Here is a 22,692-nt window from a genome sequence, read left to right as displayed (position 1 = left end):
GTAATACAGAGTGAAGAAAAATGAAAAGTTGGTGGGCACATTTCATGTCAAGAACTGTCATCATTCCCATACACCACACTTGCCTCTGAATTGGCAACTGAGACAGTGGTACTCAACACTGGGAGTTGGATTTAGCTTAGGATCTGCTGCCCCCGTTCTACTGCTTTTTAAGCACCATGCCCCTTATGTTCCATAGTGGGTGGTCCTTAACAACCAGCTTCCAATCGATGCTCAGCTGTAAGGCCACTTGAGTTGTTAGTTGAAATCAGATGCCGTTTCCTTGTGCCCACCTATTTCTCTTACCTCATAGCCAGGTCCTAACACTGAAAGTGTTAGTTGGTACAAATATAGGCAACTGTCCATATTTCTTTTTACTACAACATTTTTAGAGTTTTTCTTTCCAATATAAGCAATCAATATGCAATATGGTAAATTTCTCTCTCTCTCTCTCTCTCTAGCTCTCCAAATCCATGTCTCTATGATCACAGCAAATGTTCTCCAGATGATTGGAGGTTATGATTTGCAGGAAAGAGGGACCATAAGAATAAAGGTATAGTTCTCGTGGAAATAGGGGCTCCTAGAGCTGGGAAGAACCCAGTGGTGATCTAGTCCAAGCTTCTGCACAAACATGAGGCCACCAGCTTCTAGCCATATGAATTTTTAAAATTCAAAGTCAGGCAACAGTCCTCCACCACAAGCAAGGAGCAGATGCACTGGAGAAAGGTATACCTTGTGAAGACATCTGCCCATAGCTTAATATCGTATGAAGTTGTGCATGTTGAGTTTTCAATGTCATGGGGTCTTGGCCTCAGAATTAGGTGATGGATTGTCAGGCACTTTGTCTAGTAACAAATTTAGGTCAATCACTGAACTATTGGGGGGGGGGTCATCTTAAGATGTTGGACAATACTATTTATTTTTAATATGTCCGTAAGCAGCCATTCCTGTGGGTTGGGTTCTAATATACATACAGTGTTCTGGGCCCAGAAAATCCTGTTGCATCCCATGGTTCTGAGTAAGTCTTGACAGCAAGAGCCAGAGCTCCCCACCCCCTAAAAATGTCAGTCTAAATGTGCATCTATACATATATATTAGGAAATGGAAATCTATGTCATAGACCTGTGCCCTGACTCTAAATACCTAGCAATCTCCCTGATGTGGATACTGGGAGAAAGGATGAAAAATTCCAACAATCCATCTTCCCTGTTTTTTTCACATCACCTTTACCTTTTACCTTGAAGGAAATTCGTTTTATTTTTCAAAGCACCAACTATTCCTAAGGTGTGTGCAAACATTTAGAGGGTTGTTTTTGATACTCTGGCTTCTCCTCATACTCTGGCTTCTCCTCAGATCGTATAAATCTTTCGTTTTTGTTGTGGTTATGTGAGGCAACTTTGCTTTCATGTTATTTCTCTTGGCTGCCAGGGCAAAGGACAGCAAAGAACGTTTTGGCTGAAAGGAAAGGTTGGATTCCATCTGCCCCTACCAGAGTTTGGCAGTGATGGAGAAAGCCGCCCAAAGGGAAATGCTGAGGTAGACATGTAGCTATTAGACCTGGCAAGCAATAACATACATTGGACAATATTAGATAACTCATATGTGATAAGTGCAGCGTTTGCATGGGGAAGGATTAGCGCTTGGGTGTAGGCTGAGCACACCCACCCCAAGGGACACAAATGGGTGCTAGTTGAATTCCTTATTGGTAAAGCACTCCATTGTAGAATCTCCCAGGGTACACTGCTCCCGCTACATAGCTAGCTAGTCATTTACTCCCCTAGCCTTGTGCCTTGAATGTTGGAGCAACAACATGACCATGTCTCTTCCTGAATGCAAATCCCCTCACTTGACAGGGCATGCGCAAGCAACCTGCAACTTTCCCTGAACCTGGTGCTTTAAGCCCCTCTTTGTCCTTGGAGACAGAGGAGGAGGGGATGGAAGAGACCCTAACGACCCAAGTCTTCTAAGGACTGTCTCTTCCTCCCAATCCTTCCTGCAACTCCTCCTGCACCTAGGACAGCCCCATCGCTTCCTCTTCCCTCAGCCCCAACTCCTGCCTTGCAGGTAGCACAGAACCTCACTGGTCCCTTCTCTTAGATCCTCCTCCAGCTCCCTTGCCTCCTCCACACGCCTTTTGGAATCCTGACATCTACCATTGGGGGAAATAGAGCCATACGAAAGACTGAAATTGCTTTGGTAATTTTTAATTGATTTAACAGCTGGGAATCTTCACAATTTATCCTGTCACAATAAGTCCTCTTCTTATCCTCATCTGCCAGTGGGTACGCAAGTATTCCATTGGTTCTGGCTTTGCCAGCTTGGTGCCCCCACACCCGATGATTTGGGCTACAACTCCCATTAGTCATGTTAACATGAGTGTTTTGGCTAGGGCCAATGAGAACTGTAGGCCCAAACTTTTGGAGTTTGCTAAATCTTCTTTAGTCTAACCATCCTTTAGCTTGGCTTTTCTGGGGCCTTATGCTCTGTGAGTTTAGCCTTAACTTTCATAGTTCCTCCTGCTCCCCCCCCTCCCCTCCTCCCTGGTTCTGGAGATGGAAAAGGTGTGTGTGGGGGGGGGGGAATCAAATCCCTTAAGCTAGGTTAGCCAATATTGTGTCCCATCAGCTCCAGGCAGCATGTCAAGAACAGATTGTGTGTTTGTGTGTGTGCAGGGGGTGCAGAGCAGGGAGGAGAGAGGGAAAGGCCTGTTGAGTAAGCAGTAATGCTTGTGCCAATGGGACCCTAACTGAGTGCTGAACTGGATACAACCCATATTCTCAGTTTGTGCAAGTACTTAGTTGTGTCAGTTATAGCACTGTAGTATTTTAGAAACTATTTCCAAATAGTTCCTCAGGATACCTAGCCCAAGGCCCAAATACAAATTATATCTTATTGGACTTATTTATGGTCATAGTCAACCATCAACAAGATCTTAATTCAGAGTAGTGTAGCGCGATGTCAGAGCTGTTAGAATGACTAATGGGCTGCCTTCTGCACTTTCAAATGGAGTGTGGGAGCTGACAAATGCATTTCAGTCCTGGGGACAAGTGTTTGTAAGAATATTGTTTCTCTACAGTGATAGCCACAGTGAGAATAACAAATGGGATTAATGAACAAACTCTCAAACAGCCCCCTTTCAATATTATTTATTAAATTAAAAATCCCATTAATTATTTCCACTATACAGGGCTGCCTTCAGATGGCTCAGGAGTTGGGTGACTCCATATCCTCCAACACTTCTCAGAAGAAAATAAGGATGTCCTAAGGAAAAGCGGGACATTCCGGTATCAAATCATAAACTGGGACAGCGGGGCTGTCCCTGGAAAACAGGGACACTTGGAGGGTCTGCAAAGGTGTAGCTAGTTGGCTATTATGTTTCCCAAAGTTATCAGATACTTTGTTTTATGAACCTGGCCTAGATGTATAGCCTAGATCAACAACTTCGGTGTAAAATTGTAAAAAAAGCTCAGCAACTTCAATCCTAAGACAACTGAGTAAAAATTAGTTAAAACAGTTGAATCAAAGAGTTTCAGCATAACAGAGTTTAACTTTCCCCTATTCATTTTCTCCATATTCCATAAAGGTGTGTGTAGCATGTATGTTCAAGGTAGAAAAATCAAGTTCTGAAGTGAGGAGGAACCTGCATTAAAACATATAATTACTTCTACTATGTCCTGAAATGTGCTTTTTCTCCCATGAACAATACTATCCAATAAAGACAGGCTGTGGTCTGACTACTGTGGTCTGACTATATCCGAGGTGCCTAATCTGTGGCCTTCCAGACATTACTGGACTCCAACTCCCATCAACCCCAATCAGTATGGCCAATGGTCAGGGGTGGTGGGAGCTATAGCTCAACAAGATCTGGGGTGTCACAGGTTACCCACCTTTCTACTTCTATCAGCCTTCTGGGAGCCTGAGGGTTCCTGCCTCTCTCCACCTGGCACAGGGCAAGGCCTGACAGGCTTCATAAGAACTGCTGCTGCTCAGCAAGGACTGGGGTATTTTGGGGGAATTTTCGTTGGGAGTTTTTTCTGTTATTGAGATTAATTTTTTGTATATTTATTTGTATGTGGAAATTGTTCAGTTTGGTTATGTAGTTTTCGATGTGTTTTATTTATTTTTATGACTACTTTGCTATGTTTGTAATGATGTAAATCTTTTCATATTGTAAGCCGCCTTGAGCATTGTATTAACTGTGGAAAGGTGGCATACAAATTATGATGATGATGTTAGTCTAAGGGGCATCTGTTACACAGGGAGAACAGGTGCTAAGGGAGCCTCTGATGCTATGTCACAACACAAACGTCAGCTGTAATTCAAATACTTTCTTGGGTTGTGGCTCTCACAGGCTGATAACTTTTAGCCTTCAAGGAAATACAGCCATGGCTTGGCATGCAACACCCACACATGTCCATTTACTAAACATGATGCATTCTGCAGCTGCCCCCAAACTGTATGCAATACAGTGGTACCTCGGGTTAAGTACTTAATTTGTTCCAGAGGTCCGTTCTTAACCTGAAACTGTTCTTAACCTGAAGCACCACTTTAGCTAATGGGGCCTCCTGCTGCCGCTGCACAATTTCTGTTCTCATCCTGAAGCAAAGTTCTTAACCCGAGGTACTATTTCTGGGTTAGCGGAGTCTGTAACCTGAAGCATATGTAACCTGAAGCGTATGTAACCCGAGGTACCACTGTACAGGCATTCATCATGTGGGTGGATGTTGCGCTTATTCACCTGCAGCAATCTTTGCTAGCCATTGTGAGTTCCTTGATTCTGAAAAATAGATATCCAGTTCCAGTACATGGAATCAGCACTGCTGCTCACTTAAGCAGCAAGCAACAGCACACACAGTCTTCCCGCTAACAGATGCTGAGACCTAATTTCACGTGACTTTCATTCTAGCAAATTCTCCATCATTTATGCTCGATGTAACATATTCTTGTGCTAAGCCACCATATGGAAAACTGCATGCTAGAATTGCTATGGTATCAAAGAAGTAGAAACAGCTATGCTCTAGGGAAAAGAACTGCCCATTGACCAAATAGTGCTGTATTGTTTTTGAGTTTGGTGGAGGTACAATGCATGCCTGAGCTCCCTTCTAATTCCTGGATCCAGCACAAATTCAATTCCTGGAATAGCCAGGCTAGCTTCTCAGTGAGGTAATGGCCCTCTAAGCATAGGCCATTAAGGTAACAAAGGAAGTGGCTCTGTGCCTGACGACAAATGGGTGGGAGCCCCTCAAGTTGCTGGTAGTTAGAAAGAGAAAGGCCAGAGATGAGAGTTGGTGTGCGAGGTAGAAGCTTGAAGCAAGGCTGCAGAGACAGAGCCATGCCTGACTATTTCTAGTATCCAAGCCTATGGCTATGGGCGAAACAAGACCTTCTTGGCATGTTAATGCTGTGAGCCCCTCCTAGGCTTAAGTTGTATTTATGTGCAAATAAACCATATATCATAAAGACACCACAGTCTCCACTGGCCTTTCTTCTGAAGGAAACCGAACTCTGGAACCCCTGGAATTCACACCACTCAGAGCCTGGGGTGGTGTGTAACAGTATAGTACTTTTTAAAAACATCACCACCATGAGAGTGAAGCCAGCAGTCTTCTGCTAAGAGTGCTCCCAGAATCCCAAGAATGATTTAGCTCCTTAATGCAGACAGCCAGGAAGTGAGGACTTCCTTGTCTTTCGATTAACACTTTGAAGCAAACAGTGGACTTCCTTCTAGCACTCTCAAACTTCGTTTGAGATACAGTACACTTATTTGAACAATGTGCACACAGCTGGTAAAAATCACCATTGGTATTCTCAGCTGCCACAGAAACCAAATGTAAGCCAGGTGAAATTTATTTGTCATGTAAAACAAGGCAGCAGGCAAAGCAAGCATCTCTTCGTAGCAGTAAAGGACCATGGGGGTGATCAGCAGCAGCTGATGTTGGCTTGAGTATTATAAAAGAACTGCGCGAATTCCAAGAAAGAGGAGTAAATGGCAAAGGATAGCTGCAAAGAAGAGAGAAATAGGAAGAATGTGAGGAGTAATAATAATAATAATAATAATTTATTTGTATCCCGCCCATCTGGCTGCATTTCCCCAGCCACTCTGGGCGGTTTCCATAGAAACCAAAAAAACACACTAAAATATCACACATTAAAAACTTCCCTGAACAGGGATGCCTTAAGATGTCTTCTGAATGTCAGGTAGTTGTTTATCGCTTTGACATCTGATGGGAGGGCGTTCCACAGGGCGGGCGCCACTACCGAGGAGGTCCTCTGCCTGGTTCCCTGTAGCTTTGCTTCTCGCAATGAGGGAACCACCAGAAGGCCCTCGGTGCTGGATCTCAGTGTCCAGGCTGAACGATAGGGGTGGAGGTGCTCCTTCAGATATACAGGATTGAGGCCGTTTAGGGCTTTAAAGGTCAGCACCAACACTTTGAACTGTGCTCGGAAACGTACTGGGAGCCAATGTAGGTCTTTCAAGACCGGTGTTATGTGGTCTCTGCAGCCGCTCCCAGTCACCAGTCTAGCTGCTGCGTTCTGGATTAGTTGTAGTTTCCGGGTCACCTTCAAAGGTAGCCCCACATAGAGCGCATTGCAGTAATCCAAGCGGGAGATAACCAGAGCATGCACCACTCTGGTGAGGCAGTCTGCAGGCAGATAGGGTCTCAGCCTGCATACCAGATGGAGCTGGTAAACAGCTGCCCTGGACACAGATTTGACCTGTGCCTCCATGGATAGCTGTGAGTCCAAAATGACTCCCAGGCTGCGCACCTGGTCCTTCAGGGGCACAGTTACCCCATTTAGGACCAGGGAATCCTCCACACCTGCCCACCTCCTGTCCCCCAAAAACGGTACTTCTGTCTTGTCAGGATTCAACCTCAATCTGTTAGCCACCATCCAACCTCCAACCGCATCCAGGCACTCACACAGGACCTTCACTTCCTTCACTGGTTCTGATTTGAAAGAGAGGTAGACCTGGGTATCATCCGCATACTGATGAACACCCAGCCCAAACCTCCTGATGATCTCTCCCAGCGGCTGCATGTAGATGTTGAAAAGCATGGGGAAGAGGACAGAACCCTGAGGCACCCCACAAGTGAGAGCCCAGGGGTCTGAACACTCATCTCCCCACCACCACTTTCTGAACACGGCCCAGGAGGAAGGAGCGGAACCACTGTATGACAGTGCCCCCAGCTCCCAGCCCCTCAAGACGGTCCAGAAGGATGTTATGGTTGATGGTATCAAACGCCGCTGAGAGGTCCAGCAGAACTAGGAAACAGCTCTCACCTTTGTCCCTAGCCCACTGGAGATCATCAACCAGTGCAACCAAGGCAGTTTCAGTCCCATGATGAGGCCTGAATCCTGACTGGAAGGGATCCAAATGGTCCGCTTCTTCCAGGCGTGCCTGGAGTTGTTCAGCAACCACTCGCTCAATCACCTTGCCCAAGAATGGTAGTCTCGCTCAGTGAATTTCTGTTACATTGTCCTGTTTGAGATTTTATACAGCCACAGTTTTGACACCATTTAAAAAGGCCCAACCCATATTTATCATTCCATCTTTCCACGGGGATTAAGTTATATGCTGAGTTCAGTTTTATGCAGAGCCTTGTGGTGGATATATGCATTGTGGTGGAACTGTTCCAGATGAGGAACATCCTGGAATCTGCCTGGGTTGGCCATCTGCCATGATCAGGAATGTTTTAGTTAGGATGCAGGCTGTGCTGTGCAGTTGTATAGCCCATTACCCACACAATGCCGCTAAGACCACAAGTGGATGCCCATTAATTTCGATGGGTTTGCTGTGTGTAAAACTCAGTTGAATACTGCCCTGTATGTATTAAGCCAAAAAGTTAGTGATTCTGGGTGAATTTGGAACTTTCATTACTTCATATTTTTCTTGCTGTCACCTTTTTTTACCCCAAGGGCCACAGTCCCATGGGGGAGGGGAGGAGCACATTTCAGGGGCTTTGCGCCGGTAATGAGTGGGGCCAAAAGCAAAAGCAGGCAGAGCAATGGATGTGATTCTTAGAAGCATAGAATCATAGAGTTGGAAGAGACCACAAGGGCCATCGAGTCCAACCCCCTGCCAAGCAGGAAACACCATCAGAGCACTCCTGACATATGGTTGTCAAGCCTCTGCTTAAAGACCTCCAAAGAAGGAGACTCCACCACACTCCTGGGCAGCAAATTCCACTGTCGAACAGCTCTTACTGTCAGGAAGTTCTTCCTAATGTTTAGGTGGAATCTTCTTTCTTGTAGTTTGGATCCATTGCTCCGTGTCCGCTTCTCTGGAGCAGCAGAAAACAACCTTTCTCCCTCCTCTATGTGACATCCTTTTATATATTTGAACATGGCTATCATATCACCCCTTAACCTCCTCTTCTCCAGGCTAAACATGCCCAGCTTCCTTAGCAGTTCCTCATAAGGCATCGTTTCCAGGCCTTTGACCATTTTGGTTGCCCTCCTCTGAACACGTAGCATTTTGTCAGTGTTCTTCTTGAACTGTGGTGCCCAGAACTGGACACAGTACTCCAGGTGAGGTCTGACCAGAGCAGAATACAGTGGCACTATTACTTCCCTTGATCTAGGTGCTATACTCCTATTGATGCAGCCCAGAATTGCATTGGCTTTTTTAGCTTCTTATCATTGTCTAGCAGGCTACATTCCAGTCATGCAAAAATTAGACACCTCCCTCCATCCTCCAGACAGGCAAGCAAGAAATAGGCATTATCCATACCCTCCAACATGTTGAGACTGAAAACTGGGGTGTGCATGTTTCTGTGTGAGTCTTGTGACCTGTGTGAGAGCGTGGAGGCAAAAAAACCTGGGCACTTTGGGGTTCCGTGCTTTCACGTGAGGTCCTGATCTCACATTTTTTGGGACTCTGTGATTTTGTGAGAGAGCATGGCACCCAAAAATGGGATGTCCCAGTTTAATTGGGGCAGTTGAGAGGTGTGCATTATCACAGTTCAAGGACATATTCCAGTTAGGGGAAAACACTTGGAAAGGATGTGCAGCAGGGCCGGGGGTTTGTGGCCTTGGGACAGTTTTAAGGGCCAGATAAAGCTGCCTAGTGGCTGCAGAGTAGTGGCCCGTGAAATATGTGGCCTGGTGAGGGGAATGGGCCTATGAAGAGACCCCAGTTCATGGGTCGGGGGGGCTGCATTTGGCCCCCAGACCTAAGGTCCCCCACCACTATTGTAATTGATTGTTTTTATATTAGCTTTTCCTACATTTATGATGTTTACATTTATGGTGTTTATAAGCTACCTTGATTTATCTTTTTATAATTTTATTTTTGAATTTAAAAAGTTTAGAAATTGATACATACTTTCCCGATTCATATTCATTTCACATTCTACTTCCCCACCAGCCCTCCATGGTATCACTCATAATTTCTGATATTGATTTACATTGATTTCCTTGTTTATCATAAACAAGGACATGGCAGCAAATTCTGTCCAGGAAAGCAATTAATCTAATACTATTATAGTTCTGACATCCTTCAACTATAATAAAGTTTATTATACGGCATTTGCATTAGTGCTGATAAATTTCCATTGACTAACATGCTAGATAGTTTAATATTTGTAATTTTTACCTGAAAAGTTGTAATTCCTGGTTAATCCTCTGTCTGTGAGAAATAAGAAAAGTTAGAATGCTCACAGGAAATGACTTATAAGTAAAAAGATAAATCAATGCAATAATGTGATTAACATTACACTGACACTAACTACATGCTAAAGTAATGATCCATTCAGCAAGATGGAATAGCTTGATTTTATTACTTCCTTATGTCCTTTAAAATGTTTATATCTTGCATTATCCTTTAATCTATCGGTGTCTGAAAGTGGGCCCTCCAAACAGGCCCCTTATCTGTGGACGTGTTCTCCTATTTCTATGTTAAAAGAATAAAGTGATCTGGAATAGGGTCTAAACGCAAGGCCATTTCAGCTCAACAAAACACTGGGCAATGCAAAACTATAAATAGAAAGTGTGCCCTGCAACATGTGCAGGTTCCCTAAAAACTTGGAGACTACAAAGTCTTGAGGCACACCAGGAGTCACGGAAATCTCAGAGTTAGCCTCCACCCCTACTGTTGCTGAAAGGACCGCAGCTCAGAGGTAAACCAGCTGTTTTGAATGCCAAAGGTCCAATATCCAATCCCCAGCATCTCCACGTAGAACTCAGAGACCTGCTGTCAGTTACTGTAGACAGTTCTGAGTTAGATGAATCACTGCTCTGACACAGGTATAAGGAGCTACTGTACCTATGTCGTTATATGTTCCGTGCACCTCATATGGCTGCTTTGGAACACCCTTTTTTGTAAATGACTCTATTGAATTTCTTCTGGACAAAGAAAGCTACAAAATCCCAGTTATCCTTGGCCACAATTTCTCGCATAATACCTGGTTGGTTTCTTGCATAATACCTGGTTGGAAATAACATACCAGAACATGCCCAGAAGTATCGTTTCCAACTAAGGATAAAACCTGCAAGGTATTGCCTGTGTTTAGTAACACCTCTCCTCCCACTTTTGCAAGTTTAATATGGTGTCGGATTTAGGGTGGTTCAGGCAGCTCCCCTATACAGGGTGCTGAGCTGAGAGGGCCCAAAATTGAGAAGAACCATCATGGAGAAGATTCATTTGGGGGCACCAGATTTTGGCGTTGCTCAGGGTGCCATTCTACCAAAGATAACCAAAGTCCACCCCTGATTAATATATATTTGCTTTTGCCTTGGCAAGGGAGTAATGTTTAGTGGAAGGGGACAAACTTCATTTGGAGCAGGTCTCCTAAGAGTTCTGGGTCCAACCAGTGGCGTAGCAAAGTCAGATGGTACCCGACAGCTCGCGGTAGGCGGGAGTCACGGGTGGGCAACGTGTAGAATGTCACCCCCCTCAGTGATGACACCCAGGGCGATGTAGACCGCCCCCCACCTTGCTCCGCCCCTGAGTCCAACTTAAAAAGTGTTGATATTTCATCCCCATATTTGAAGAATATCGCTAGTAATAGATGTGCCGTAATCAGAGATTAGGAGGATATTGGAAACCAGTCCACACCAGTTAATCTGAAACACCTGCATCAGAAATCAAACCCAGTAAGTTATTGCATTCCTACTGAAGAGGTTGATTAATTATCCTACCTTTTCATCAAAGGGCAGCATTAATCCTCCCTTTTGCAGGTAAAGAAAAAACTGTTTCACAATGTAGCACCCTAATTATAAATCAAAATATCCTTCTGCACTTACTGTTCACAGTGAGTTCAGCCATTAACACACCACCTGTTGGCTCCATTCGTTGTCTCCGATTTGTACATAACTTAAAAGGAACAAAGAAAACAATTTGCTTGATCAATATTTATTTCTAAAATATTTCATTTATATCCTGCCTTTCATCAAATCGATCCTGGGGCATGCAATCCTAATAAAATAGTCATTGAAATCACAACCTCAAACTCAGTTTAAATATAAAATATAAAAATATAAAAATAAAATATAAAACCCACCATTACAAAATACAGCAGCAGACTACACCCAGATATGATAGTCCCAAAGAAGAAAAGGTAGACAATGTGTATGTCCATAGAACTGAACACATACTTAACAAAGGAACATTTTTTCTTCCTCTAAACCTAATAAACCTTATCAGTGTGTTAGCATCTTTGTGGCTTTCTAGGCATAGGGGAACGGTAACGCTAGGCTTCTTTATTCAGAAGTAACAGAGCAATCCTAACTCCAGTGAGGCAGCAGTGGGGTGGAGTGGAGCAGCATGGCCAGGGCTACATCCGAAGTCCTGCTGCCCATATCAGCAAGGCTGGAAAGTGCAGAGAGTTGCAAAACCCAGCTCTGTGCTATTGCTCCATGTTATGCAGCCTGAACTGTGCCCAGTGCCTTCAAATGAAAACAGCAGGGTGGCCTGGAGTCCAAGGGAACATGGGCCAGTTTATTTTCCACTCCCAAACCTATTTGCAGCTTTTTGTAGGCTATTGCCAATGGGAGTCCCACAGATGGTACTTCCACCTGCCTATACTTTCAGTAGATGGAACTGGGAGTTCCATGCCAGCATGATGTCGGCATCATACCATGGGCTGAGGCCAGTAGAGTTGTTTTGGGCAGGATGGAGGAAGACCTCTCAACCAGCCTCTTGTTAGTGCAGCAGATCAGGGGTTTGGAATTGCGGTCCAAGCCCCATGGTGTTCCATAGAGCTCACTTCCAGGAAAATGTACAGAGGTTTTGTGATGGCCTGGGTGATGGGAAGTTTTGCTTCTGCACATGACTCTGGCAAAACCGTTCTAAGCTGAGACATTCCTTCCTCACCCTAGAATGTTCAGTTCACATTGAGTTCATGAAAACATTGTACCCTGACCTGTTCTTAAAGCATGGTTGACCACATCTACGGATGAATGCTATATCAATCACTAGTAATAGTTTAAGTCTTGCTATATCAATCACTAGTAATGGTTTAACAAGGAGGTTTTCACGCCTGTCCAATTCTGTGTTCCCTTTCCCAACCTTTAATCTATTCATGATTAATGTTTATATGTAATCTTTGCATTGTATTTGTGTTAACCAATCAGCAACAAGCACATATGTGGCAATGCTGTAATATTCAATAAAAGGGACTCCCCGTGACGTGCTCGGGAGATGCCTCCCATATGACACTCGTCATTCGTCTGTCGTTTATTTCAACCCAACACCTGGGAATCCGATTCAGAGGCTGAACCGGAGGAATCCCAGCCTGCACAGGAGTCCCCGCCTCCAGGAGTCCTGTCCCCTGGGACAGGGCCTTGATTCGGAAGCACCTGCACTTGTGCCGGATCCTCAGGAGCAGGCACCAGGTGAATCCACTCTGGCTCCGGAGGTGGTTGAGGACTCAGTGCCTACAGGTGAGTCTCCCCCTGGGTCCAGTAACCCTTCAGCCTCTCCTGAACTGCAGAGGCTCAGGGCAGAGAGGCGGAGGGAACTGGTTTCTCCCAGGAGGAGTGCTCGCCTTAAGGCCAGGAGAGGCGGGTCTCCTGGGGGCCGGGACCGCCCCTGGCCTCAGAGAAGATAAAGGCCAGTCAGCCTGGTCCCAGGTTGCGGGAGCAACGTCGTTGAAGAGCTGTTTCAGCCAGCACCCAGTCAGGTTCCCCCAGAGTTCCTGTCCAGAAGCAAGAGTCACCACAGGGCTAAGGGTGGGATCTCCAGACCAGCAGTCTCCTTTGCCTCATTTCATTTCAGTTTTGTCAAAAAAGATCAAGGGTAACTGGTCAAAACAGGGTTTAAACATGCAGCGCTGAGGGGGACATATGACTCAAGTTGAGGGTGAATAGTTCCTAAGAACAAAGCACTGCAGGGTACTTAATGGAACATCAAAGGATTTCTCCCTGCGTGGTTTATTCAAATTCACTGTAATCAAAGAAAATAGCATCCAATTATATTTTCTGGCCTGAGATAAACTGGTGATTTCTGGGCAATGTGTGGTGTCTTCATTCAGTTTCTACTGTCACGTGGTTTAACACTGAAGGCAGGCCTGTTTAGGGAAGTTTTTAATGTTTGATGTTTTATCACCCAGCCACATGGGCGGGGTATAAATAATAAGTTATTATTATTATTACTACATGTTTCATGCTCTAAATTCTCCCAAAGATGTGCTGCAACATGATACCTCCATCCATCACTTTTCCAGCAGGTTAGCCAGCTGCCAGATGGCAGCAATAGCAATCAGACAAGATTTGGATGTTCTGCCTTTGATTCAAGTTGACCCAAAACCAAGAATCAAAGAAAACTGTTGGCAGTTACAGAAGTTCCTTTCAGCTACCCAAAATAAAAAAGGTGTGTGCTGATTATCTGCTATTTAGCTACATGTATCCATGGGTATATGGAGGAATGAAGTCGCATATGCAGATATCGTAATGGCCAGGTATCAGCGGTGCCCCCGCACAACACCTGTGTTTGCCGCCTCCCGCCTTTTGCCTCCCACTCTACATCATAGTTGCAGTGCCCAGTGTTACTGAACTGGTTGTGCTCCCCTAAATCCACCTCTGAAAGGAGCGCTGAGTAGGTTTGGAATCTAGAAACAATTTATCCACAAACAAACATTGTCCCGTGTGTTGCTCTAGCTCCTCCTAGTGAGAAGAACCATAGTTTTCTAATTTCCATTTATTGCAGTTGTCTTCCTCTAAGGCAGAGATATAGAACTTATGGACGTCCAGATATTGCTAGACTGTAATTCCCATAATCCCTGAGTACCAGCAATACTGGCTGGAGCCGACGGGAGCTGGATGACCGTAGGGTTGGATTCAACGAAACTGATGTGCTAGCAGGACAATGAATCCTCTGTTTGGGAAGAACCCCAGAAGAGCATTGCACTGGGCAAACAAAAATGCTTGTGCTAATAGAATGATCATAGTAGTGCAATGTTGAATTCCTCCCAAAGGTTCTAAACCCCTGCCCTAAGGAGATCGGGGAAGCATGGTGATGTCTACTCTATATTACCTTTCCAAATAACACTGTGAAGTGGGCTAGGCTGAGAGACAGTGACTGTTTGGCCCAAGGACCTTTAAGGCAGAGCAGGGGTTGGAAGCATGGGATTGCGCCAAAATTTGCAGTCTACCCAATCCAGCAAAGTCTTAAGTTTTTCTCGTAACAAAATGAGAAATGTCTTCTTTTTCTTTTTCAAAAGGTTCAATCAAAATTCCTTCTCACTGCTTTAATAGGTCCTCGGGAACATGCAGGGTTTCGTTTTTTGCAGGCTAGACTTCATTCTTAATTGCTACACACAGAAAACTTACCACAGGGCACGATAACTTCTCACTGTCACATACATGCGTCTCACAGTGCAGCCACACCTTGGAGAGTTTGGGAATATTCCGGAACCGAAATGCATTAAACTGGAAGGTCGCTCGGCTGTCTTTCCCATTTTCATGCACTATGATGGTGTCATCTGTGGGGCACCTGAGCCACATGATAACAGGCACTCTTAGAATGAGAAGAACAATAAGGCACTCCTTTTCTTCTCTTATCTCTAATACTATTACTGTATTTATTGCGGCTATTGCAAGAACATAGCATGGTTTCTGTGACAAACTGAGTACCTCTGAATGTTAGATTCAGTTGTGTAAAAAGAAGCTGTGATCGGACAAAAATGAGAGAGTGAAATGTCTGTCCTATATATTTCTGGTCGATTGAAAACAGTAGTAATGTTGCAGAGAACAGGGTAGCCAAAATAGTGTCCTTGTCCTATAAATGTTGTTGGTCTGCAACTCCCATCATCTTTGAACAATGTCTGTGTTGACTGGAGCTGATGGGAATGGTAGTCCAACATCTGGAGAGCATCAACTTGGCCACCACTTGGTGTAAAAAAATCACCACTACATGATGTGAAACCTTGGATCAAAACCCCTAATGATTTGCTCAGACCACATCATATACTGATCACACAGGCAAACACTATATCACATGTACTATTATATATTACCTGCCCTTCACCCTAAGGTCCAAGGGTGGGTTACAACATTAAAGCACAATATTATTATTATTATTATTATTATTATTATTATTATTATTATTAAAACAACCTACAATGATAACAATAAGGTGGGTCCTAAAAACATGCACCTCAAATGTCAAATGTCAGAGGTATGTCTTCAGCATTCTCCAGAAACTGGATAATAAAGCTGCCAGCTGTGCTTCTGTGGGGAAGACGTTCCACAACTTAGGGGCCACCACAGACAATGCCCTCTCCCGGGCTGCCATCCCCCAAGCCTCTGAGAAACTACCAAGAGATCTTCCGATCTCAGCACGCAAGAGTGAAGGAGGTGGTCTTTCATATATTTGGGGCCTGAGTTGTATAATATTACTAGAAACGTACTTCATGTGACACTAGGCCTAGCCTAAATTTTATTCTATTAACTTCAGGATGGCATTGGTTTCTTAAGATATGCTTACCCACAATAGTTCCATTTCATGTGAGTAATGTTTATGTTGACCTTCTCACAAATTTACCTACCCCTTAGTTATCAGAGGCCACTGGACTGGAAAGAAATATTCTGATGAGGGGGTTGCCCAACAGTTAGTCAGAACTACTTTAAATCTGAGGAGACAAAGAGATGTGAGTACCAGACGAGTGAAAATTTCAATGATAATTTCACATTGGTGTTGATGGATGAAAAGTTGCACCTGCTACTTAAGCCCTTTGCTTCTACGCCAGCAAATATGTCTGAACCAATTTCTGAAGTTTCAACTACGAAGGGGGCTTCCTTCTTGACTGTAAACTTGGCATTCTGAGAGGGAAAATGGAGGAATGGGTTAGTAATGCAAAGGAGGAACAGCAAAAGCTTAACAATTAGATATAATGTCAGCAAAGATACTCTGTCACCAGCAATTTCCACTTCGTTTCCCCTTATGCCATTTTTGTATCTGTGTTTCGTTTGTTTTTCTTAACATTCTTATGATGTTTGCCCTAAATTGGCTCAACAACAGGATGCCTTGAAGTTGAGTGTGTAATGCTTCAATGAAAGCTCAAGAAATGTGGCTTAGAAGGAACTATTCCATGCAAATCACCGAACAGCCACATATAAAGGACAGCAACAAGCTTATCAGTATCGGGGGGGGGGGGACCATTTATAGGCAACATCCAACTACCAGTTTGCCATAGCCAGCCATGCAGTGCTGAATGAGGAAAGCCACACATTTCTCTGGTGAGCAAGGCACAAGATTAATTGTCCATGAAGCATCAAATCACACAATGTCTTCTCAAATTCCAATGCTAAAACTGCTGGGTGAAATGACTCAAGTACAAAATTGATTCAGGGATATATATCACAAAACACACACCCAACCTGGCTGGCGCATGCTATGCAAGATATTTGTGATGTGGAAAATTGTCAGAAAGAAAGATAGTGAAATGACTTTGCAAGTGAATCCCCTCCCTCCCGGTTTTCTCTCATGATAATTGATTGAATTAGGAATAGAAGAAGCTGCCTTATACCAAGTCGGACCACGGAGCTCAGTATTGTGGACAGTTTGCAGGCAAAGTATGTGTTCTGACCCTGAGCTACATTAGTTATTTCAGTGCTCAAAAAGGCTCACTCGGTCAGTGTCAAACCACTTGTTAGATTCCAGCCTATTCTTAATAGTATAACAGAAGAGTAGTAAAAACTCGGGCACAACAAATTTTATTCTGAAAAAAAAGAAGTTGATAAATAACCAAGCCACATAAGGTGGTGAAATGTACATAAATACATAAGAACACAAAGTAAGCCTGGATAATCAGGCTAATGGCCCATCGAGTCCAGCATCCACAGTGGCCAGCCACAAATACAACAGCATTCTCCTTCCCTGTTTAGCACATTTCATCCCTAAGCCACAGCTAGTTAAGTAACTGTTATAGACAATTTTCCAACAGTCTTTTATTCTAGGTGTGCTGAAACAAGGAATATAAACACCAACACAGTGCAGTTTCAGTGACATTCTATTACTTTAGGGTCATGGGAAAACGTCAGTCACCTGACCCCATGGAGAGAATCTCTGCTAGAGTATCTTGAGGTCTGGCCTCTTCAGTTATTCATGGCAAAATCTGGGCCACCCTCTGTCTGAAATTTGACAGAAAGAGATTTGGAGTTGATTTCTATTCAAGCACTGAGTGTGCTCACACATACTGTACCAAAATACTGAAAGGGGGTTAGAACTTTCAGTTAAAAGCCTTATAAGCTGGAACAAACACGAGAAACCAAACACAAAGCGGAATAAAGATCCCAAGAGAACAATAAGCATCTTCTCGATTCAGAGGATAGCTAGGCAAATTTCAGGGGGAATGAAAGGAACTTCTATGCGTAGTGAGACCTAAAAGACAAGATAGTCATTGCCCTTTGTTTGCGGTTTTCGGGAGGGTTTAATGGCGTCAGTTACAGCACTAGTGCAGAATGCTGAGAGTACAGTGCTTGGACCGCAGTTTGGAACTGCAAATATATATAAAGATGATGTAGAAAGCAGTCTGCATAGTACATTGTTACATGATCAGTTCAGTAAACAATCGGATCCTAAGGGCATGTTTGGTGTAATGTAGGGAAGAATCTCAATGCTGGGTTCATTTGCTACAAAATTTGAATTAACATAATTCAAGTCCATAGAATAATTGAGTAGTACCAGACCAGCCTATAATACAGCAGATGTTTACATAAGTAATGAATTGTTCTGCTGCAAGACATATGCTCACCATGCCAGCCAAGGGGCCCATAAATTAAAAATCTTAAAACCTACATGGTTACAGTCAAATTGTGGCTCTGGCATCTGGTGCAAAAACTAAGTGAGTTGATACATGCATGCCCATTATCACCCAGTGACTACAGCATCAAGCGATGATTTATATAAGTGGAACTTCTTGTCACACAATGAATAGTTCAGAGCCCACACCACACTACCAGAAACACAATGCAGAGCTGCCATTCTGTGAATGGGAGAAATTCTTCCATTTGCAGAATGAGTTTGGATCTAGGTGAAGCTCCAATGACTGGAAGTGGAGAAGAGGTGAGTTTCACCATTTCTCCCTACATCCCCCAGGCCATCTCTTACGCATTCTAAAGGGACTCCAAACTGCCAAGGCCTGAAATCATGCCATTCCACAAGCAGAACTCCATTGAATTCTTGGTTTAACCCAAATATTTTTGAATGCAAGCTGTTCATAATATTGAATAAGAAATGCTTAAGTGATGACTGCACATGCACATATCTTATTATACAGACTAATAGGAAACCCTTATGCATACTAATAGCAAAATACATTTTTTGAATGCCACATAGCCGAAACAGCATTAACCACACACCAGTGAGAAGGTATCCACAGGCTTGGAGGAAGCACAAGAAATAATAATAATGGTTTAGGGGGAAACTAAGGGATGGGAAGTCCAGTGAGGATGAGCATGTTTAAGGCCATGGAATGCTGGAGAGGGTAAAAAAAAAAAAGGAAAATGTGGGAGGAAGGGGAATGGAATGGAAGAATGCATGACTGGATTGATGTCAAAATTTTGCTGCAATCTCAGTTGTTTGAAACCTAAAAACCACTATTACGGCTCGCTAGTTTGTGTAGCCTATGGTACCCCCAAAGAGTAACAGAATGTCTACAATCAAATTTTTCATTTACATTTGGTAAAATGGAGGCAGTCTCCTATGCATTTGCATATTTTTGGCCTCTTCACTTCACCATTGCACCATTGAAAAATTTACAGTGGAAATCAGCAGACAGACACAGAGGGTACTTACAGTATAGAAGTTGAGGGACAGCTGGCTTTCAAATGAACCGGAGCTGCCATTCTTCACATGAATAGTTGCCACTCTAAAAGAGGCAGGAAATGTCACATGACTGAATCATACACTGTTGAATGCAGAGTGAGGCATATGCTAGAAGACGAAGGCCAATTGAATCGAGGCAGAGTTACCTTTGGTCAAAGGCAGCGTGGTTCACCAGATAGTTTGCATGGTATGTGCATGTAAATGAGTAGTTTACAGGCTGACTCTTCACAATCACAGAGGTGTCATTGGAGACGATGGAGTTATAGAAATGATAGATGGGGCTTTTGAACTGCAACCATGAAAAGATCAAGAGGTAAACAGTGACACTGCATATGCCATTTTTGTTTTACACGGTCACATCAAGAGTTCACTTCTACATTATCTCAAATTTCCGAAAGAGAACATCGGCAAGCACACTGTGACTGGTCTGGTGAAATAAACTTTTGCCAGCAAAAAGTCATGGCCTGTAAATAAGTTGGTTATTAAAGTCCGTGGGTTGTTGTTTTTTTGCTCCAAACTTCATATTTTTAGATTACATCTCTGTAATCTAGAGTCCCTCAGCAATTTGCAGTGCTTTATTTTATTTTTTAAAATGTCTTGTAGTTATTAGATGGATTAGACATAAACATACACCCAAATCTCCATTCAATCTTCCCCACATGTACAAGGGAATGTGTGAAGTAGGAGCTGATCTGCAGTGTTAGCCCTAGGTATACACATATTTAGTACAGGGTCTGCATAGGGGTGTGTGGCATAGTACCTATGATTGCACATGTGCCGCAACTGTGAATATCTCCCTAGTGCACAGAGCTGTACAGATGCCATTTTAAATGCCTGTACATTGAATGGATGTGTGTGTTCCATCAGGGTGTGTTCCATCAGGGTGAAGCTATCAGGGATCAAATATAAATTTTAACAATGGATCTATATAAAACAATGTTGAAAAGGTATAAGAGATATTGTGAATCTATTGTTTTCCAAATTATAAATAAAAAAGTTGTTGTAAAACTGGGAAAGGCATGAACAGCTTCAGACATTTATTGAACACAGTCACCATCCAACTCGGGGAAGCATTTGTACTTTGGCTACTTACATCAGATTGAGTTCCACAGTATGACTTATTTTTGGGTGACAAATCTGGGATTGTAAACTGGTAATACCCCGACTCATGGACCCCGTTGTAGCAAATTCCTCCAAGAGCCAGTTGATTAACTTCCCACCCATAAGGACATTCGGGGATTCTTGCGATTATGGTTTTAGGATAACAGTACACCAAAATGGCATCTAGAAGTAAAAAAAAAAGGGGGAAGCACTACTAGAGCATGGTTAAGTCATTACAAAATGCGCCTCTATCACTATTTTGCAAATGCCAGCCTGACCTCATCAGTGAAAACACAAGTTCCAAGGCTTAGCTCTGGTAAGCCTGGACTCAAATCAAGTTTTCAGCTTGGCAACTAGTTGTTTCTCCAGACGTTCAAACTACATTCAATAAATGCACGTGGTAGGAGGCAGCAGCCTGCAACCCCAATGTACACATGTTCATTAGGATGCCTGCAGGCTATGTCCATGCCACATCATGTTCAGATGGGTGAATCTGTCACTTTCCGTTTCTCTCAGTTTCTCATTTCCCGTCTTCAGTTTTCCACATTTACACATCAGTTTGCAATTAAAGCAGTGCTTTATTCTTCTTCTAAGAAGATGTTTAGGGGTACTGTCATTTCCCCACTCATAATGAAATACTGCCCCTCCATGAGGCCAAACTTAGATTCACATAATGTTTAGGGGTATGTGTCCCCCTGTGTCCCCCCAGAAAAAAAACCACTGAATTAAAGAGAGAGAGAGAATAATCAGCTGCTAACATTTCAGTTTAATTACAGGTACCCTGAACAGGGGCTAGGGGCAGTGATTCAGATAAGTTCTTTCCTTTATCTAGACAAAAGTACTATTGCAGGTCCTATTATGTGTGTGTGAGACACACTCCCAAGAAGCCGGCAGAGATATTGGACTCTTTCAGCTATTTCCCCGCAATCTCCAAATTACACTTTCAAAGCAAGAACAGGGATACTGTCTCACATTAACCCACCATTTATGAAAGCAACAGGCCCTTAATTTGTGTTCCAGTACTGAGTTTCAGTGATGAGGTGACCAGTGCCGATGGAAAAGCCAAAGGATACATGGTCCAAACAATCTAATCACAATCTCGTGAGATATCACGGAGCACACAGCACATTCTCATCTTGCCTCAAGCGTTGAAACAAGGCTTGCCGCCTCTGTGTTGTACCACCTGTTGCATGGCAATTTTTCACTAGGATTCTTGTACTGGATTTGATACTGCACAAACAATATTATGCTAGGGCAACAGTCCTTGCACTGGCAGTCAGAGAACATTCAATCCAAGCCCATATATACATTGTCACAAACAGGTTGTAATGAATATCTGTGGATCTCTTGATAAATAAAACTAAGCAGTTTGAAGTGTATTTAATTGCAAGAGGTTAACATAGCTGGAATAGTATGCAGCTATTTTACCTGCTTTGTTTGGACTGCAACGCGCCACAATGCCTCGAGCCAGGATGACCCACAGGAGAAAAGCCACCATCATCATCTTTCCAGAGATATGTAAATACTAAGAAAACCAGGACTTGATTTTCCGAAATGCTGCTGGATGCTGAGAAGGATTCACATGTATCAAACTTCTTTGAATTGCCTATGAATTACCAGAAGTGAGAAATGTAAACTCTTCTATCCAAAATGAGTTAAGTGCAATTCCCAACACAAACTATTAAAATCTACTGGATTTTGAATTTTTCCCTTCCATGTTCTTACAGTACAACCTTATCCCTATCAACTCAATAGATAGATCATATTGAGACCAATGAGTTTGAGGGTACTGGATTGCAACCTTTATCTTCTATCTAATAAAAAATTAATTACTAATGCCTTCTTTCATTTTATTTTTTAAAACAAATTTGTTTTTCTTTTAAAAAAAAGATGTAAAATGGGATCTGGAGGAGAAATACTAAATCTGACAGTGAATGGGACTGGAGAGAAAGCATACACTGGATAAAAGAAAATATCTCATTAGAAGGCAAGAGAAAAGTCAAAGTAACAAAAATATTTTACACATTCATTGATTTGGCAGTTGTAATTTCTATTGTTAACTGGAAGATTTTGTGCCTTGTGTCCAAACATTCTTTCACATGAGTGTAATTACTGCTCTTCTACCTCACAAATTATAACTATAATCTAAAACAATGTATTTTGAAGCTTAATATTTCTGTGAGATCACCTATTATAAAGCCAGCCATAATACATTACTCATAATGCTATTTATTTCAAATTTAAAAAAATAGGTCACTGATATTACACAAATCATACCCTGGACACTGAAAGCCATTTTAGCACTACTATTTTATCTTTTAACA

The 22,692-nt window shown here is 43.0% G+C and overlaps 2 protein-coding genes across 6 annotated transcripts in view; one reads left to right on the top strand and one right to left on the bottom strand.

The window, feature by feature from the left end:
- LOC309370380 (guanylate cyclase 2G-like) overlaps positions 1-4,460 on the top strand; it is a 38,547-nt gene extending 34,087 nt beyond the window's left edge. For 3 of the 4 annotated variants that reach the window (XM_081912047.1, XM_081912045.1, XM_081912048.1), the window contains 3 exons: positions 459-550; positions 1,426-1,533; positions 3,185-4,460. In XM_081912047.1, coding sequence (XP_081768173.1) covers positions 459-550; positions 1,426-1,533; positions 3,185-3,262 — 278 coding nt within the window. In that variant the 3' untranslated portion in view covers positions 3,263-4,460. The remainder of the gene's footprint in view (positions 1-458; positions 551-1,425; positions 1,534-3,184) is intronic. The other variant, XM_081912046.1, reaches the window with a different exon arrangement.
- Positions 4,461-5,828: 1,368 nt separating this feature from the next.
- TECTB (tectorin beta) overlaps positions 5,829-22,692 on the bottom strand; it is a 35,178-nt gene continuing 18,314 nt past the window's right edge. Inside the window, exons 3-12 of one of the 2 annotated variants that reach the window (XM_081912124.1) lie at positions 21,797-21,974; positions 20,361-20,551; positions 19,414-19,556; positions 19,238-19,310; positions 16,157-16,260; positions 15,987-16,070; positions 14,770-14,932; positions 11,241-11,314; positions 9,596-9,624; positions 5,829-5,997 (exon numbers count right to left, since the gene is read on the bottom strand). In XM_081912124.1, coding sequence (XP_081768250.1) covers positions 5,945-5,997; positions 9,596-9,624; positions 11,241-11,314; positions 14,770-14,932; positions 15,987-16,070; positions 16,157-16,260; positions 19,238-19,310; positions 19,414-19,556; positions 20,361-20,551; positions 21,797-21,872 — 990 coding nt within the window. In that variant the 5' untranslated portion in view covers positions 21,873-21,974 and the 3' untranslated portion in view covers positions 5,829-5,944. Of the gene's footprint in view, positions 5,998-9,595; positions 9,629-11,240; positions 11,315-14,769; positions 14,933-15,986; positions 16,071-16,156; positions 16,261-19,237; positions 19,311-19,413; positions 19,557-20,360; positions 20,552-21,796; positions 21,975-22,692 lie in introns of both variants that reach the window. The other variant, XM_081912125.1, reaches the window with a different exon arrangement.

The sequence above is a fragment of the Podarcis melisellensis genome (assembly GCF_964234715.1).
Source record: "Podarcis melisellensis genome assembly, chromosome: 5".
Classification (NCBI taxonomy): domain Eukaryota; kingdom Metazoa; phylum Chordata; class Lepidosauria; order Squamata; family Lacertidae; genus Podarcis; species Podarcis melisellensis.
This window is presented reverse-complemented; position numbering and strand designations above follow the sequence as displayed.